Source organism: Acomys russatus, chromosome 20 (genome assembly GCF_903995435.1).
Source record: "Acomys russatus chromosome 20, mAcoRus1.1, whole genome shotgun sequence".
NCBI lineage: Eukaryota > Metazoa > Chordata > Mammalia > Rodentia > Muridae > Acomys > Acomys russatus.
Window position 1 is genome coordinate 52,117,416 of NC_067156.1, and position 17,252 is coordinate 52,134,667.

At 47.5% G+C, this 17,252-nt stretch overlaps 1 protein-coding gene across 1 annotated transcript in view; it reads left to right on the plus strand.

Annotated features, from left to right (window-relative positions):
• The window catches only part of LOC127204451 (O-acyltransferase like protein-like), a 46,950-nt gene extending 32,494 nt beyond the window's left edge, over positions 1–14,456 (plus strand). Inside the window, exons 9-15 of the mRNA XM_051163464.1 lie at positions 2,455–2,620; positions 4,428–4,507; positions 6,559–6,672; positions 9,229–9,361; positions 11,954–12,140; positions 13,766–13,908; positions 14,195–14,456. Coding sequence (XP_051019421.1) covers positions 2,455–2,620; positions 4,428–4,507; positions 6,559–6,672; positions 9,229–9,361; positions 11,954–12,140; positions 13,766–13,908; positions 14,195–14,320 — 949 coding nt within the window. The 3' untranslated portion in view covers positions 14,321–14,456. The remainder of the gene's footprint in view (positions 1–2,454; positions 2,621–4,427; positions 4,508–6,558; positions 6,673–9,228; positions 9,362–11,953; positions 12,141–13,765; positions 13,909–14,194) is intronic.
• Positions 14,457–17,252: the final 2,796 nt, after the last annotated feature.

The following is a 17,252-nucleotide window of genomic DNA, read 5'->3' on the forward strand; positions in this document are numbered from 1 at the left end:
CAGGCCACTGTGTATGAGACATGGTTCTAAGCTTTGAAGAGTCAGCATTTTATTAACCCAATAAGCTCCATCCAGTGGAAGGCTACATCCTAGTGAATAGAGATGCATAATAAATAACCTAACACCGAAGTGCAGTGTGCGAATAAATGCAGAACAGATGAGCGATCTGAGAGCCAGAACACAAGGACTTAGACAGAAGTGGGGTGGGTCCACCTCCTGAGGGAGAGGCAGAGAATGCTACTTTTGTCCAGCGCCTTGAAAGAAGAGAAGGAATGTTCCACACAAAGAAAATGCTATAAGTAAAGAGCAATCCATTTGGGGTAACAGAGTGCGAACACCCTGAGATAGAGTGTGGTTGGAGCAGCTGTGAAAGTTGAAGAGCCCCAAAGCTCTTTGCTGGCAGGTGGGGTGTGGGGGTTGGGGGAGGAGCAGGGAGAGCAGAGGGGGTGAGGTCAGAGAGGATGAAGATGGACTAGACCTGGGGGTGCAGAGGGCGTGGCTTGGTTGACCTAGACACTACCCTGTTCTGCATGTGTTTTTATCATTTAATGTCACAGCCCGGCATATTCTTGATTGGCAGAACCCACACCACTGGTTATATATATGTGTGTACCATTGTGTATTTGTTTTTTACTTGAGACAGGGTTTCTCTTTGTAGCCTTGGCTGTCCTGGAACTCACTCTGTAGACCAGGTTGGCCTCGAACTTACAGAGACCCAGCTGCCTCTGTCTCCCGAGTGCTGGGATCAAAGGTGTGTGATGTCGCTGCCACCACCACCTGGCTATATCCTGTGTATTTAAATTGGCCCCACTAATATATATGAAGGAAATTTCCAAGATTTTTGCTTTAAAAAAAAAAAGGTTTTTGCTTTCTTACATTAGAAGGCGATATATATATATATATATATATATATATATATATATATATATATATATATATATATATATAGTTGTGAACTTGGATGGGCAGGTATGATTGGGTGGATCTGATTGGGCAGGTTTATGGGGCGAATCCCTGCAAATGGAGTTGGTACTTGTATGATTTTTTTCCTATTTACCATCCTACGCACCAGATACGCACATGCCTGTCTCTCACACTTCCATGACACAGGCTAAGATCTTTAATTCTCCTTACCCTACTGTCTTATTTTCATCACAGGATTCCCCAAGGATCATAGGAGGCAGCCGTCATAGTTCTCTCTGTACAGGGGAGGAAGCAGGAAAAAGTGAGATGTGCCTGTGAATGATTTAGGCAGAGCTAGAACTTGCCTTTCTGGTCCTGTCCCCCCCCTCCACCCTCCCACCCCCCCCCCCCCCCCCGCCTATGTAATGCAAGTGTCCCACGCATTCACCCAGAGCCTCAACCTCACCCCCTGCTGTGGCCCTACTGGCTTGGAGACTTCATTTTAACATCCTCCTCTGGAGGGGTTGCCCTGAGCAGTGGAGATGCTAGAGCCAGGGTCGGTGGGGGTGGTGTGTGCTCTCCCAAAGTACTGCTCATAAGCCCTGCTTCGGAGTGGTATGGGGCTGATACCTGATCAGAGAGAGGAGGAGATGGACGGCTGGGACAGAATCCAGGAATCCAGGCAGGTTGGAGTCAGAATTGCTGGAGCAGCTGCAGGGGCCTCAGTCAGATGGCAAACATGGCAGTCTCCAGGCCGCAGGCCTTAGGGAGACTGGCACCAAGACAAGTGTAGCTGAGCAGACCTGGGACATGGATACCTGCTTTTCCTCGGTGACATTGCTCAGTAGTTCCTTAAATGCTCGCGGGGTACTCTCTGTATGAAGGGTGCTGCTATTGCAAGGAAGGTAGGACAACAGGCCTGTTCACTAGGTGTGGAGCAGAGGCTTGCTGCTAGCCCTCCACCTCCTGAGTTGTGGGGTTATAGCCATGTACCAACATGTCCAGCTTACGTCATGCTAGGGATCACACTCCAGGGCTTTGCACATTCTAGAAAAGGATTCTACCAATGGAGCCACATACCCAGTCCTGGACCCTGTGTATTCATCTTCAATTTGTAGCTGTGACAAATCCTGCTTAGAAAGATAAAAGGCGTAAAGCAAAGAAGGAAGAGAGGAAGAGAAGGAAAGGAGGGAGGAAATAAGTTTCTGTCTCATGAGGCACAAGGGAAGAAAATGAACTGCTACCCATCTTACGAATGAGTGGCTGTGGATGGGTCATCCTGACTCCCCTGGGCTATAATTTGAGATATGGGATGATAGAGCTACCTGACAGGATCATCTCGAGTCTTAGGGATTCCTAAACAGCTTCCGTTTCAGAGGTAACATAAATAGCGATAGCCAGCAGCAGTGCTTTTGCCTCTGTGGCAGCACATGATGGGTAGTTCAGCAAGACTGTAGGCCCTTGAGGCTGCCCGCCAGTGTCTTTAGGTTCCTTAAAGCATCCCCTTTGGCGTCATCTTCTCCCCCCCCCCCCCCAATATCTCTCTGCCAGGTTGCAGCTTCTCCACCTGTACTCGGTGTGCTTGCTGGTTGGACTCTTCTCTTTCATACCCTGGGGACCTGTCTGGGAAGTGGCCCAGTTCCACGGGGATAACTGCCGGCAAGTTTGGTGGACAAATCTGCTGTTGCTGAATAACTTCGTGTCTGTTCAGAACGCTGTGAGTACCCAAGAGCTGTTTTTGCAAAGACGCGTGGGTGGACACAGGGTGTCCCAGTCACATGGTCTGGTTGATTTCCCAAGGGCCAGCCTAACGCTCATCTTCATGGGTTCTGGGGGAACGGCACCAGCTGATGTAGGGGTCCTTGTTATAAAGCAAGAAAGGGGCGCAGTGATGCTAATGAGGGCTGGATTACTTGCATCTCAGGGCAGCTTCCTCGCTCCGCCCTTGTTCCTCAACCAGCCCAGGTCACCACACCAGGAAGGAGAGGTTTTGTCTTCACACCGGAAGCTTATGCACCGCTCACCTTGGTGCACCCTAAATCAGTCTCAAGCCAGACAGGACAGAACTTGATCAGAACTGTAAGCTCTATGCCTTACATGAATCGCCCCCAAAATTTCATAACTGTTCCAGTTTGCTTTCTGTTGGTGTGATAAAACACCAGGACCAAAAACAACCTGGGAAGGAAAGAATTTGTTCAGCTTAGACATCCTGGGTCACAGTTCACCTCTGAGAGAAGTCAGAGCAGGATCTCAAGGCAGAAACTAAAGTAGAGAGTATGGAGGCTTGGTTGCTCACCATATCTTGCTCAGCCTGCTTTCTTATACAACCCAGGACCACCTGCCCAGGGGTGGCACCACCCACAGTGTGGCTGGGCCCTCCCACGCCAGTCATTAATGGAGAAACTGTTCCCACAGACTTGCCTAGAGGCCGGTATGAAGGAGGCATTTTCTCAGCTTACGTTCGTCTCTTCCAAGAAAATGCTGGCTTGCATCAAGTTGACAAAACAATAACAAAAGGCAACAGCAATAGTGAAAATAATAATAAAAATCCAACCAGGACAGTAATGAACTTGAGGTGAAAGAAAATGAGGGAGCCATGTCTCAGTCATGACCTTAGTTCCTCCTATGGGCTGGCATGTGTGCCAGCTCTCTAATTCTTGCCTATAACCACAGCCAAAGCCCAGCAGCTTTGACGGGGCACCCGTTGTGGATGAGGGTGTTTACGTGATAGGGTCCCAGGAGACAGGTAGGGGCATCTTCCTGCATGCAGACTAGCTTGGGCCATTATAGAAATCATGGACAAGGACAGGAGCTAGTTCCCCCTCTGACTGGGAGCCTACCATAGAGTTTTGGAAACCTAGGTGCCATGGTCGCCAAACCTGACCATTCCTACTTATTCATGGCAAAAGTGTCTCTTTAACTGTGGACAAAGCTTCCCTCTCTATTGAGGAAGTTTGGGCTCCCTTGGGCCCTGGGACCCAAGTGACAGGAAAATTGCCCCTAGGTATCTACTTAATTGGCATAAAACTTGTCAACAATGGCTGGCTCCATTTACCACAAGCATGGAGAGTGGGTGGGCCCCTGTGGCTTTGATCAGGAATCCATGTTGGTTCTACTGGGAATTCTGAGTGTGAGGCAAGGATTGGCTTTCAGAAGAATTGAATTTTTCCACCTTAAGTTGGGAGTGGGAACCAGGCAAGGGAGAGAACCCTGATGGCCTCTTGGAATTCCAGCTAAACCTAAGGACGAACGCCTCCTACATTCCCGTATCATGACCCCAGTCAGTTCCCATGGCTACTCTAGGACCCAGGCTATATTGGTCCTTTTATAAACAAGAGAGAAATATGTCTGAATCTCCTGGAAACCTGTCAGGCTTGGTTGGAAGACATCTAGTTTCAGTTTCCTCTTCTCAGGGATGCTGCCCGATCCACCTGTTCAACTCTCCCTCATAGGTTGCACAGCAGACACTGAACAGCCCGGGTACCTGGAGGGGAGGAATCACATTTACCTTTTTGTCCCCCCAGTGCAATGGCTGGACTTGGTACCTTGCCTGTGACTTCCAGTTCCACCTCATGATGCCGCTGATCTTCTTCGTCCATGGAAAGTGGGTCTGAGAGGTCTATTTTTCCCCCCCAGGGGTCCTTTGGCCTGGAACTCCCAGATATGGCCCAGCTTTATAGAAAGCAGCTTTTTTAAAATGTAGGAAATTAACTTTCCAGAAACTGAGACATCACCACCCCCTCTCTCCCCTGCCCTCTTTCCATGTCCTCTTCCAGCCGCACATAAATCAGTGTGTTTTCCCAGATTTATCACCAGTGTGTGTGTGTAATACCCAGTGCTCAGCATTTTCCATTCCAGCTGTTCACATAAACATGTCCACATATCGACACAGCCCGCATACCTGTCAGGTTCAGGATTTATATTTCATTTTTATGATTGGGTATCTAGATGGTGCCCAATTTTTCATGATTATAAATGGCACTGTGATGACTGCCTTTGAACACTCCACTTTTCCTTGTAGCTATTTCCATGGGGACATATTTCTATGTGGAATTACCAGGTCAAAGGGTGGCAGCGATTCCTTAGTGCTTGTTACATACTGGGAGATTGCTCCCCGGAAAGAGGGAAGTAATTTACAGTGCCCTTAGCAATGTGTCAATGTACCTGTGTTCCTGTAGCCTATATTTATCACCTTAATTTTGTTAGTTTTAGAAACACTTTATAGTCTCAATAATTCACAGGGAGATTTATAGTGTGCATTTTAAAAAGAAATCTATTATTCTTTCTTGTTAAGATATGTGTTCAACTTAGGAAACATTAGGATTAAGAGAAAGGAAAGTATTCACCCCAGTCTGTCACCCACGCCAAACTGGGCTCACCGAAGATCTGACACTGACTTTCTGATCTTTCCTTTTTCTGTCTGGTGTTTTAAAGACAAATGCATGCTGCTCCACATCTTTTAAAATGCAGTTTTGTGAACCCCCATTTTGCTACATTACTTTACTAATTGTAAACATAATTGTCATATCTGCCTAACATTTGATTTCCTGAGTGAATCACAACTTACTAGTATCTTCTCCCATTGTTATATACTTGGATTGTTTCCAATTTTTATGCCTTCATAAATAACTTCCCATGAATATTTTCATGACAACTATTTGTCTCCAACTCCAGTGTTTCTTCAGGATGTATATTCCGAGGGAAATTAATGGGTCAAAGGGCATGAATATCTTGTGCTCTTGAACCACAATGGGAAACTACTTTAAAAAAATATATCAGTGTTTCACATTTCGGTGCCACAGCAGATGCTCACAGCCCCAATCAACCCTGTTCTGATACAAGTAATCAGACAGTGCCTTACTTACAGCCCATGTCCTCAGACCTTTTCCTTGCCACAGAATCCCGCAGCATGACAGCTGGGATGTCTTCATGTACAGCCCCCGAGTATGCAGGAATCCGTGATCATAGCCACATGTGCAACAAAAGAAGCTGGGGGAAAGACTTCCTGCCTGCCTCTCCTCAGACAGCTCTGAGGGATATTACATAAAGCTATAGAACATTCTGGAAGAATTGAGTCCTGGCCACCTCAACAGCTTATCTTGTATTGGTTCTCCCTTCCTGCTCCTCTTCCCTCTCTCCTCACGAGCCTCCCACATCCAGACATTTGTCTTAGGCTTATGCTGTCAGGGAAAACAGGGTTCTCTTCCTTGCTATATTCTCCCTCCCTTCCCTGGAGTGGGTGGCTGTGTCAAATCTGTGTCCCATCCTGCCTTGAACAACTCACTTCTCCTAAATGAAACACCACTTATGTCCATATAGTGTTCTGTAGAGGACATGCCATGGTCCCAAGGATGGTCTTTTTTTGAGCCACAGTATAAGCTTCTGGGTAGGCCAGGCAAGAGTACTATTACCAAGCCTGTCTAGAAGAGGAACCAAGTTCAAGGTTCTGTCCACTGTCCCCACTACTTGTCAATGGTCAAGATCAGGCAGTCCAGGAACTCCCAGCCTGCCCAGTTTTTCCTGCTCTGTTCAAGTCCCCCCACTTCCTCCCTTGAAAGCAAGGCCACAGGGCTCCTGGGATTGTGGCCCCTCATTCATGCTGCGCTGAAGGCAACCAGAAGGCATTCCTTCTCTGCCATCTCATCTCTTCTGCAGAAGTAAACGCGTCCTTGTCCTCTTCGGGGCTCTGCTGTTCCTGGCATCTTTCACTGCCACTGCTCTGCTCACACTGGCTTACAAACTTCCAGTTGCATCTCCGTCAGCAGCCAGGTAACACGGTCCAGCTTGGTTGTCTCTGTCCCTTGCCTGCCCTCACCAGGTCTGGGAAGTCTGCAGAATCCTCAGGCTGTTTGTCCTGTGCCCATCAACGTATGAAAAAACTGGGTTAGGCACCTTTGATGATGTGGATGAAAGTCCCAAATTTCCCAACCTTTCAATTTGCAGTGGGTGGGGGAGGAAGGGGGTCTTCTAAAATGCATTCTGCTGTAGGACATGTTTCTCAGAGGACAGGAGCACCCCCGTGTGGCTGAAATGGGGTTCTCCCTTAGTGTAGATACCAGATACCTTGCTGGACGGAGAAACTGAACATGTAAGGAAGTTGGGGTTACCTCTTCAAGGCCACACAGTGTTAGTGTCTAAGATTTGTCAGGGTTGCCTCCAGCACTTCTTTCAGATGTGTGTACAAATGTAACATTTTCCAGAACAGCCTTTACTGATCTCTAATAAAGCCAGCATGAGGGGCTCTGGGAAGATAGCAAGACAAGCACAGAGACCTATGTGTGCATTACAAAACTCTCATTAAAAAAAAAAAAAAAAAAAAAAAAAAAAAAAAAAAGAGGCTGGGCACTGGTGGTGCACGCCTTTAATCCCAACACTGAGTTCAAGGCCGGTGTGGTCCAAAGAGTGAGTTCCAGGAAACTCTGTTTCAAGAAACCAAAACATTAAAAAAAAAAAAAAAAAAAAAAAAAAGGGGAGGAGTGTTATGGTGCATGCTTGCAAGGCGTGCAGTTCTTGCAATCCCAGTGTTGCACAAGTGGCAACGGGTAGATCCTGAGGCTTGCTGGCCAGCCTAACCTACTTGGTGATTTCTAGGCCAGTGAAAGATCGTCTCTTAAACAAATGACAACAACCAAAACACTCGACATGGCTCAGAGAATAAAGGTGCTTGCTATAAGCCTGAGGACCTAAATTCAATCCTGGACCCACCCACGTGCTAGGAGGAGAGAACTGATTTCTGCAAATTGTCGACTGACCCCCGTATCTGCACTGGGGTGAATATACATGGGCATACAGCAACAAGCCTGAGGAACACTGCCCAAGGCTGTCATCCTCTGGTGTCTACATGCAAAGACACACATGTGCGCGCGCGTGCGCGCGCACACACACACACACACACACACATACACACACCATGGCCCAGGACTATTTGTATTTGTGAGGGAATTCACTGCAAGACTCCTGGTTAGTAGAGCCCAGTGCCCTTTTCTATATTTTTTGAGTATATATATATATGGTATATGTATATTATACACACACACACACACACACACACACACACACACACATACACACACACATACACACACAGGGATGGCGAGAAAATTCATTTTGTAGATCAGGCTGGCCTTAAATGTACCAAGCAATGCAGGCTGGCCTTGAACTCACAATCCCCCTTGCCTCAGTCTCCCAGCTGTTGGGATTAGAGGCTTGTGCCACTATTGTAGCATTCAGGTGAACCAATTAAATTAGGTTTCCTGGTGCTGGGGCCCAGGGAAATGGCTTTTACAAGAGCTTCCAGTCAGAGCTAAAGAACGATCCACTAATCTTGGAGCAACTTTCCCACCTCTGACCATCTCTGTGTGGACATCAAGGGGCCTCAGCTGCTCTACCTTCCAGCCTCAGTGAGAGGCAGTGAAAACTTCCTGGCAGGCATTCTTAAGCTGCTTTCTTTTGGAGTGCCAGGGAACTTTGAAAATCCCCAGCCCTGGGTCCCATGTTCAGATTCTGATTCGGTGGGCCTGGGTGTCACCTGGACATCTGCGACTGACACTGTAGGCAGGCACTTCTCAAACTTGATGGACACTGCTCACTTGGAGGGTCTGTTACCATACATGTCCACTGCCAACTTCCTCCTCTTCAGTGTTCCTGCAAGAGGCATCAGTTTGGCTTCCTAATAAGTTCTCAGACGTGCTGCTATTAGTGGCAGGAGACATAGATGGGAATTACAGCATTGGACAGTGTTTCCTCCTCCTCCTCCTCTTCTCCTCCTCTTCTTCTTTTTCTTCTCCTTTCCTTTTTCTTCTTCCTTCTTCCTCTTCTTCTCCCTCTTCCTCCTCTTCTTCTTCTTCCTCTTCCTTCTCCCCGCCCCCCTTTTTGAGACAGGGTCTCTTTATGTAGCCCTGGCTGTCCTGGAACTGGCTATGTAGACCATATCTGGCTAGCCTGGAGCTCACAAAAATATGCCTGCCTCTGCTTCCCAATGCTGGGATTAAAAGTGTGTATCACCATGCCCTGGCTTTCAGATGGCTCCGGCTTATTTTGAACTCCTCTCCTCTCACAGATTCTTCTACATTCCTAGAGGCCACCATGAATGAAGTCATCATATGTCCTTGAGATCTGGGTACAGCACCCAAGGGAATTTAGAATTTAAACAAACCAGCTGTGACCCAAGGCCCTAGAGTCTAGGGCCTAGACCACCCTTGCCATTGTGTGTGGATCATTATTGGGAAATCTGGCTCTAGATTTGTGGATTACCCTAGAGGACATTGTCTTTTCCTCATCCAGCTCAAAGCTGAGTCTCCACCTTGCTTCCTTGTTGTTTTCCAGTGAAGATGAAACCTTACTGTATTTCTCAGAGTATTACACCAAGCCCTACTGCCGGTGCGGCCCATTCCTTGTGGGCCTCTTCCTGAGCATGTTCATGCATTCAGACTGCCCTGCAAACATCCTCAAATCTACGGTATGTTGTCCCCTTGTCTCCCTGTAAGGGCACAAGTCTGCCTGGGATTGGTGTGGCCTCTCTGGCCTGACTCTTCCAAGCCAAGCCAAGTGCAGGCAGAGCCAGGCTGCTGGATTTGCTACTGTGCTGTGGGGTGTTGTGTGTCCGTGCTACAGTGTGTTGTGTGTCTGTGCTGCAGGGTGTCGTGTGTCCATGCTACAGTGTGTTGTGTGACTGTGCTACAGTGTGTTGTGTGTCTGTGCTAAAGCATGAAGGCAATGCTTCTTCTAGCCAGAGCCCAGTCCTCCTTTCTGAGCCAAAGGACCAAGAATCCTATTGCACGATTGGGGCACAACTGTTGCCTCCAATGCCTCCGCTAGGCCTGATCTTCAGTGGCCTTGGCTTTGTCATAGACAGTTCAGAGATGAGGCCTTCCTCCCTGGGAAATCTTGTCTTACTGATGGCAACATCAAGAAATAGGATTTTTCTGGATGTGGTGGCACATGCCTATATTCTCAGCATTCAGGAGGACCAGGAAGATTGCTGGCTCAAGCCTGGGGATATATAATGAGAATACATTTAAAAAAAAAAAATCACCCAGCTGGTGTGGTAGCAACAGCTTTTAATCCCAACACTTGGGAGACAGAGGCAGGTTGATCTCTGTGAGTTCGAGGTTAGCCTGGTCTACAAAATGAGTTCCAGGCCAACCAGAGCTATACACAGAGAAACTGTGTCTCAAAAAACTAACTAACTAATAAATAAAATAAAATCACCCTAACAAACAAGCAAACAAACAAAAAGATTCCTCAGGACAAGTGGCTGCATGGAAGAGTATATCTTTTACATGTTAGTGTTGTAGTGCTCTGAAAATATATTATCCAGATACAGATAAAACAGCATGATCACGGAGACCCTTAAACACAGCTCAGGTCACTTGAGGCTTCAGGAAGAACAGGATATCAGCAAAGGGGAGAAGGTAAGACAAAGAAAAATCATTGGGCTAACCATGTCAAAGACTAGTGTCGGGGCCAGGGGCGTGGAGCCAGGGATGCTGACAGGTGGAGCCAGAGAAGCAACTCAGCTGGGAAGAACTAGGACTCTGGTTCCTACCGGAGGAAGCCACGCATACCAATGGCTGCCAGGGATGAGACAGGGAGGAAGAGCTGCGAGCAGACAGGCAGGCAAAGAGCGGGGTACAGCACGGGCGGCTCAGCTGTGTTTCTTGAGATTGCAGGCCTGTTAACAGCAAGGAATTAGTGAAGGGCGAAGGGCTAAGTCTGACCTAGGTCAAAGTAGCAGAGTGGGAAGGCCCTGACAGCTTCCTTTCCTTCCACATAGCCCAACCTAGGGCGAGAAGTTGAGCTTCAAGATCTCAGAGTCATGATGGTAGGTTGTGTCTCAGGTCAGCTCGGACATCGTGGGAACTTACCAACTAGGGCACAGAGGAGCCAGAGAGCCTGGAAACGTAGATCTGGGTCTGAAGAGATCAAGAGACGTGGCATAAGACCGAGGACGTAAACCAAGCCAGGGTTTAACTCACCTCTGCTGTTTGAGTTGGAGGTGGTCCTCTCTTTCCTGTCCTGAAGGTGCCCCTTCCGTGCCACCGAGGCATCCATCCTCTTTGACTAAAGGACAGAAGAGGACATTAGGAGAGGAGGGAATGTTGGACAGAGATGTTTTTTTCTAGCTGACTTTGAATTGATCATTTGTGGGAAATTGAAAAAAAAAAAAAAATAAGTGTGAGAGGTCCTGGATGTTCTTTCGCCAGGCTTTGCCTAAGGTACTGTGCCAGGGACCCATGGTATATTATCATCCACAGGAAGTGACATTGCTCAACTTGTGGGGCTTAGACTGCCAGTTTGCCCTGCACTGTTCTCTCCCTCCCTCCCTCCCTCCCTTCCTCCCTCCCCCCTCCCTCCCTCCCTCCCTCCCTCCCTCTCTCTCTCTCTCTAAGTCCCTCACCCCTCTTCTTCTCTGCTTTTCTCTGCATAGACCGAGGCTTACAAAAAACTAAATGTGTAAGAGTAGCAGAGCAACTATCAGGAACAGGAAGGTGTCCAGAGGGACAGGAGGGGTGTGTGTGTGTGTGTGTGTGTGTGTGTGTGTGTGTGTGTGTGTGTGTGTGTGTGTGTGTGTGTGTGTGTGTGTGTGTGTGTATCAGTAGGGAGCAAATACGATCTAATACATTATGTACGTGCATGCAAGTGTGATAATGATCTACTGACAGTTGACCGTGCAGAATCAATACGTCACTCAATAAGTCACTAGTTTGTACAGTTACTTTTTGATCTTTGAGGTAGGGTCTCTCTATGTAACCCAGCTGGCCTTGGACTCGTAAGTTCTCCTGATGGTGTCTCCCAAGCAACAGGATGCTAGGCATATGTCACACATGCAGATCATCAAACCCTCTCATAGTCAGTCACACACACCCTTCACCCCCATTGTCTCTAACCCCTGCTTACCACTCAGCTGACATTTCATTTTAGTCGAATCGGCAAAGGTTGAGTTTTACACCAAGAAGATGTGAAGTGACAGAAAAGGCGCCAAAGAGGTGAGCATGCGCAAAAGGGTGCAGTGGTTCCTGAGCTGTGATCCTCTTCTTATTCCCCTCAGGTACAGGCCATGCTGGGCTGGACCTTCTCTCTGCTGACTCTGTTTGTAGTTGTCGCCCTGGCATATATCATGGATGACAGCTCTCCCACCTCTTCCATGGCTGCTGCCATCTACCAGGCCCTCCATCGGACCCTATGGGCGGCAGCTGTGGGCTGGGTCATTTTTGCCTGTCAGGAAGGCTATGGAGGTAGGAGGGGGTCCCTGGCTCTGCTCTTGGGCTCACATCCTGTTCCAGAGCATGACAGTATTGAAACACGAAGCTGTGCACCCGAGTTAAGGATGAATAATTGATTCCAATGCAGAAGGAGCAGTTTGTCTCTCTCCTTGGGGGTAAATAGCTCTCATATGTTATTTTCAATTTTTATGTTGGCTTAAATGCTAAGGTAGGTCCTGAAAGGCAAGGTTTGGGTCTCCCGAGAAAAGCTGGTTTAGAGTCTAGGCAAGAACTCTGGAAACTAGTGAGAAAATGATGTAATGTAGTAGCAGAGGACACGGCTTTGGTCACACCCACCTCAGGCCCCACTTTCCATCTGAGGGGAGGAGGCAAAAGAGTCACCAGACCTCTCCCATAGCCGAGGAGAATATTTTTTGTGCTGTTGGCTTTTGATGTGCAGAGGGGCAAGGAGGTGAAAGGCGTAGAGAGAGAGAGAAAGGAACGTTCTCCTGATTATAGATATGTTGACAACGCCTGGCATTTTCCTCCCTTTCTCTTTAGGCCTGAGGTAGGACTGAGGTAAAGGGGTAACCACTCAACACCACTCAGGCACCATCCAGAAAAATCTCTGTTTCCATACTTCCTTGAATCTTTACAGTCACAGAACAGAGCCATGGAGGAAGCAAGACAGTTGTATACTCCAGAGACCTCATTGGATGAGGTTAGAATTAGGCTGTGGGTGAAAAGTGCTCAGCCTCAGCCAGCACAGCGGGAACACATGGCTTAAAGAGAAAACAGGTGGTCCCAATCACCCTTGCTGATTGAGCACAGACACTTCAGGCATCCCGGAAACAGTCACCAAAGGGATTCCAGGTGTTATTGGTGGCTGGGGCCATGGCCGAATATTTCCAGGTTCATTCACTTAATTGCACATGTGTGTTTGTGTATTTGTTTTTGTGCCAGGCAATCTATTTTGGGTCCATCGATAGAGAAGCGATATTCTTCCTTTGCAAGGCGTTGCAATAGGGAACTGGGTGTGTGTGTGTGGGGGGGGGAAGGCTGGAGGACGTCAAGAGATGGAATAGGGACCTGAAGGGGCTGGAGAGATGACACAGTTAAGAGTGCTTGTCACTGAAGTACCTGTGCTTGGTCCTAGCATGAGCCACCTCTAGCTTTAGCTTCAGGGGTTCCAGTACCTTCTTCTGGCCTCCAAAGGACAAAAGCACACACACACACACACACACACACACACACACACACACACACACATACCCCACACATACACATACACACATACCACAAATCCACACACCACACACACACACCCCACACATACACACACCACACACACATACATACACACACCACACACACATACATACACACACCACACACATACACGCACACCACAAATGCACACACACCACACACATACACATACCCTACAAATGCACACACCACACACACACACAGACACACACATGCACCCACACCACACATACACATATACACCACACACATACACACACACACCACAAATGCACACACCACACACACAGGTGCACACACACCACACACACACAGACATACACACACACACACACACACACACACCAGACAGACCTGTGACTTGGTGACTCTGTACCCTTTCCCATCAGGACTGGTGAAGCGTGGGCTTTCTTGTGGCCTCTGGAGTCTCCCAGCCAGCATCAGCTATGCCTGCTACCTCCTCCATCCCACTGTGATCATTCTTTATAACGGACTGCAGGAGACCCTGATTCACTACACCGACACCAATATGGTGAGCAAGTGCCTGGCCCTACTCTTCCCTCCACCACCTGCCCTTCTCAAGCTGCAAAGCAAAGAGCTGGCTCTGTTAAAAGCTGTCTCTGTGTTACCCGTTTTTAAAGTTTAGTTGATGGAGAGAGGGCGAGGGTTTCAGTCCAGGATACACTCTTAATTTGGGACCATTTATTCTCTACTCTGCTTCATGGGGTTGGGGCAGCATACTCTCAGATTCAAAGGCGGGTGGGGTGGGGTGGTGGAGGCATGGAATAAGCTGTCCACTGTGCCCTCTTTGTCCACAGTTCTATCTTTTTTCTGGACACTGTGTGCTGACCTTCCTCTGTGGCCTGGCCCTGACCTTGTTCATCGAACGGCCATGGCAGGAACTGAAGTGGGGCCTGTGGAGACCAGTGTCTGATGGACCATGAGCGTTCCAACTGAAACCCAAGAGAACCACAGGCCCTCTGGTGGTGACACACAGAGGCAGGGCCTCCTCTGGGGTGTAGTGAACACCTGTGGTCCTTAGATGAGATCTGATTTTGTGAACATTTACTGCTACAATGTGTACAGATAATCTGTGTTCACCATAAAAAAGCAATTCTATGATATTTTGTACTTTACAACAATCTCTCTTTCCCCTCCCTCCCTCCCTCCTTCCATCTCTCTCTCCTCTCTCCCTCCCCACTCCCTCTCTGCTTGGATTTAATTTTCTCTATTGGTGACCATAGTGTTAAAGCATTAAAATGGAGGCCAGACCCCAAAGCATACAAAGGCACACAGACAGACTTTTTCTTCTACATGATCTTAGCTTTGCTTGGTTTGTAAGTTGAACTGCATATACATTTGCACATTAAAGGAAAGCAACACTTAAACTCAACCAATCAGAAGTAGCCACAAGACTTGCACCACTAGGGACTCTCCAATGGGAAGATACCAAACAAACAACTGTGGAACTGTAATCAATCACGTTGGCTTGGCTTCCTGATGAGTTAGTTCCCATGTGAAGTGCTTGGGCCACACTGCGGGTGGAGCTGCCCAGGGTGCCTCAGTTTACATTTTAGCGTCAGGCAATTACCCGATGTAGCGTACATATTACAGTTTGAGTCTTGAAGCTCACGTGGTTTATAATGCTGCTATTCTCACCAAAGTCACATCACATAGCTTTCTGCAACACGTCCACTTGTTGTTACGATACCTGGAAGATTTACAGCCCTTGGGGTACTGTGACCCACTAGTATTTTTTTACTCACGAGGCTTTGTCAACACAGACTTTTAAAAGTCATTTTTTTTCCTCAAAACATGGTTCCTGTTATGAGCTGAACTTCGTCCATTTTCCTAAAAGACCTGTTGAAGTTCTAGTTCCCTGAATCTAAAAATCATTGCCTTTTTAGAGAGAGAATTTCCAAGGTCATTGAGGTCACTGAGGCAAGAAGCCCCAATTTAATGACCAGTGTCCTCATAAAAAGAGACACACACAGAGGGAAGATGATATGAAGACACTGGGTGAAGGTGACTGACCATCTTCCATCTCAGGAAGGACCAAATACATCTGGGCATAAACACCGGAAGCAGCGAGGAAGCCTGTTTTAGAGCTCTAGAGAAGTGTAGCCCTACGCATGTATGCACGCATGCGCGCGCAAACAGGCTATCCGGCTGCCAGCAGCGTGAGACAGACAGACATTTCTGTTGTCTTAAGCCACTTAGCTGTAGTATTTTGTTATAGGGGCCCTAGGAAGCTATAGTGCTCCCATTAACCTATAGGGAATACATTTCAAGAGTCTCCCAGTGGATGAGTGAAGCTGCAGACTATCAAATTCCTGTATGTTGTTTTTCTGTATTCATATATACCTATTATAAAGTGTAATTTGTGAATTAGGTGAAGGAAAAAATAAACAATAACTAATAATAGGTAGCTCACGCTAGGATGGTTATAGTACACTGCAACATAGTAACTGTATAACTTTATAAGCAATTTATTACAATAAATGTTTTTTTTTTTTTTAATGTGGCCCCTCCTCTCTTTAAGACAGCCCTTTGTATTGTCATTTTGGCTATTTAAGTCACCAGCATCACTACTCTTGAGCTTTGGGGCTGTTATTAATTACAGTCTGGGTTACTGAAACACAAACCCTGTGGCACTGAGTGTCGATCTGTGACAGTTGGAACAAGGGGCAATCCACCTTTGGAAGGGATTGAAAACAGGAATTGTTTCCGAAAGTCTCTACATGCTCAGGCAGTGGATAACGGTGAACACCTGAGCGCTTGGAAAATAAAACAGCAGGGAAAGGCAGACTGTTAGCATATAAGCCCCAGGCAAAACTAACTAAGAAAAAATGGGACGTTCTTGAATGGCTTCTGTCCCATCCACCTCAATTTCTAGCAAGGAGGCCCAGGTACAAGGCCACATGGAGAGTCCGGGTCCCCAGGATCCCAGCTTTGAGTATTTTGCTAGCCGTGTGCATGGGATTAACTGATGTTCTAACATTGTTTAGCATGCAGCTGCCTTTGTTTACTTAATAACGGAAATATGACCTAAGAGTGATGGGAGGAGCAAGCCAGTGAGTCGTGCTCCTCCACAGGCTCTGTATCAGTTTTTCTCTCCAGGTTCCTGCCTTAAGCTCTGCCCTGACTTCCCCCTCAGGGATGGAGTGTGACCTGAGAGAATAGCAAGCTGAAAGAAACTCTTTCCTCCCCTATAAAACAAGCAACCACCACCACCACCACCACCACCACCAAAAGCCGAGAGTGATGGGCTACACGTGGTTTCTCTTTTGCCTGGCAGATGTGAAGGGAAAAATCATTGCCAAGTGGGAGGGCTAAGAACACTAAATCCTCCAATAGGACATGTGGTAGCTCCCCTCACCTTTTCCAAGCAGTGTGGGAAAATGCACAACTTTTTTTTTTTTTTTTTGGTTTTTCGAGACAGGGTTTCTCTGTGTAGCCTTGGCCATCCTGGACTCACTTTGTAGACCAGGCTGGGAAAAGGCACAACTTTCCGAGATCTGTTCCCTCCTGTTGGCAGAATCTGGCCTGCGTCTAGCTTCAGCTGGGCATTTCAGGTTCCCCCTGTGATACAGCGGCCAAACTGGCTTTTAGGCCACTCTGATCGGCAGCAAGTTCTTAGAGTGCCCCCTGGTGGCTGTGTGGGCATCTGAACCCTCGAGCTTTTCCTTTTAAAATATATGTATTTATGTTACCTTTTTTGGGGGGCAGGGTAGAAGGGGTTTTCCCTCAGCGGTTCCTCTCGTGTCTCTTCTATTCCCTATTAACACCACACACACACACACACACACACACACACACACACACACACACACACACACACACACACTCACACTCACACCCTACTAATACTACTTA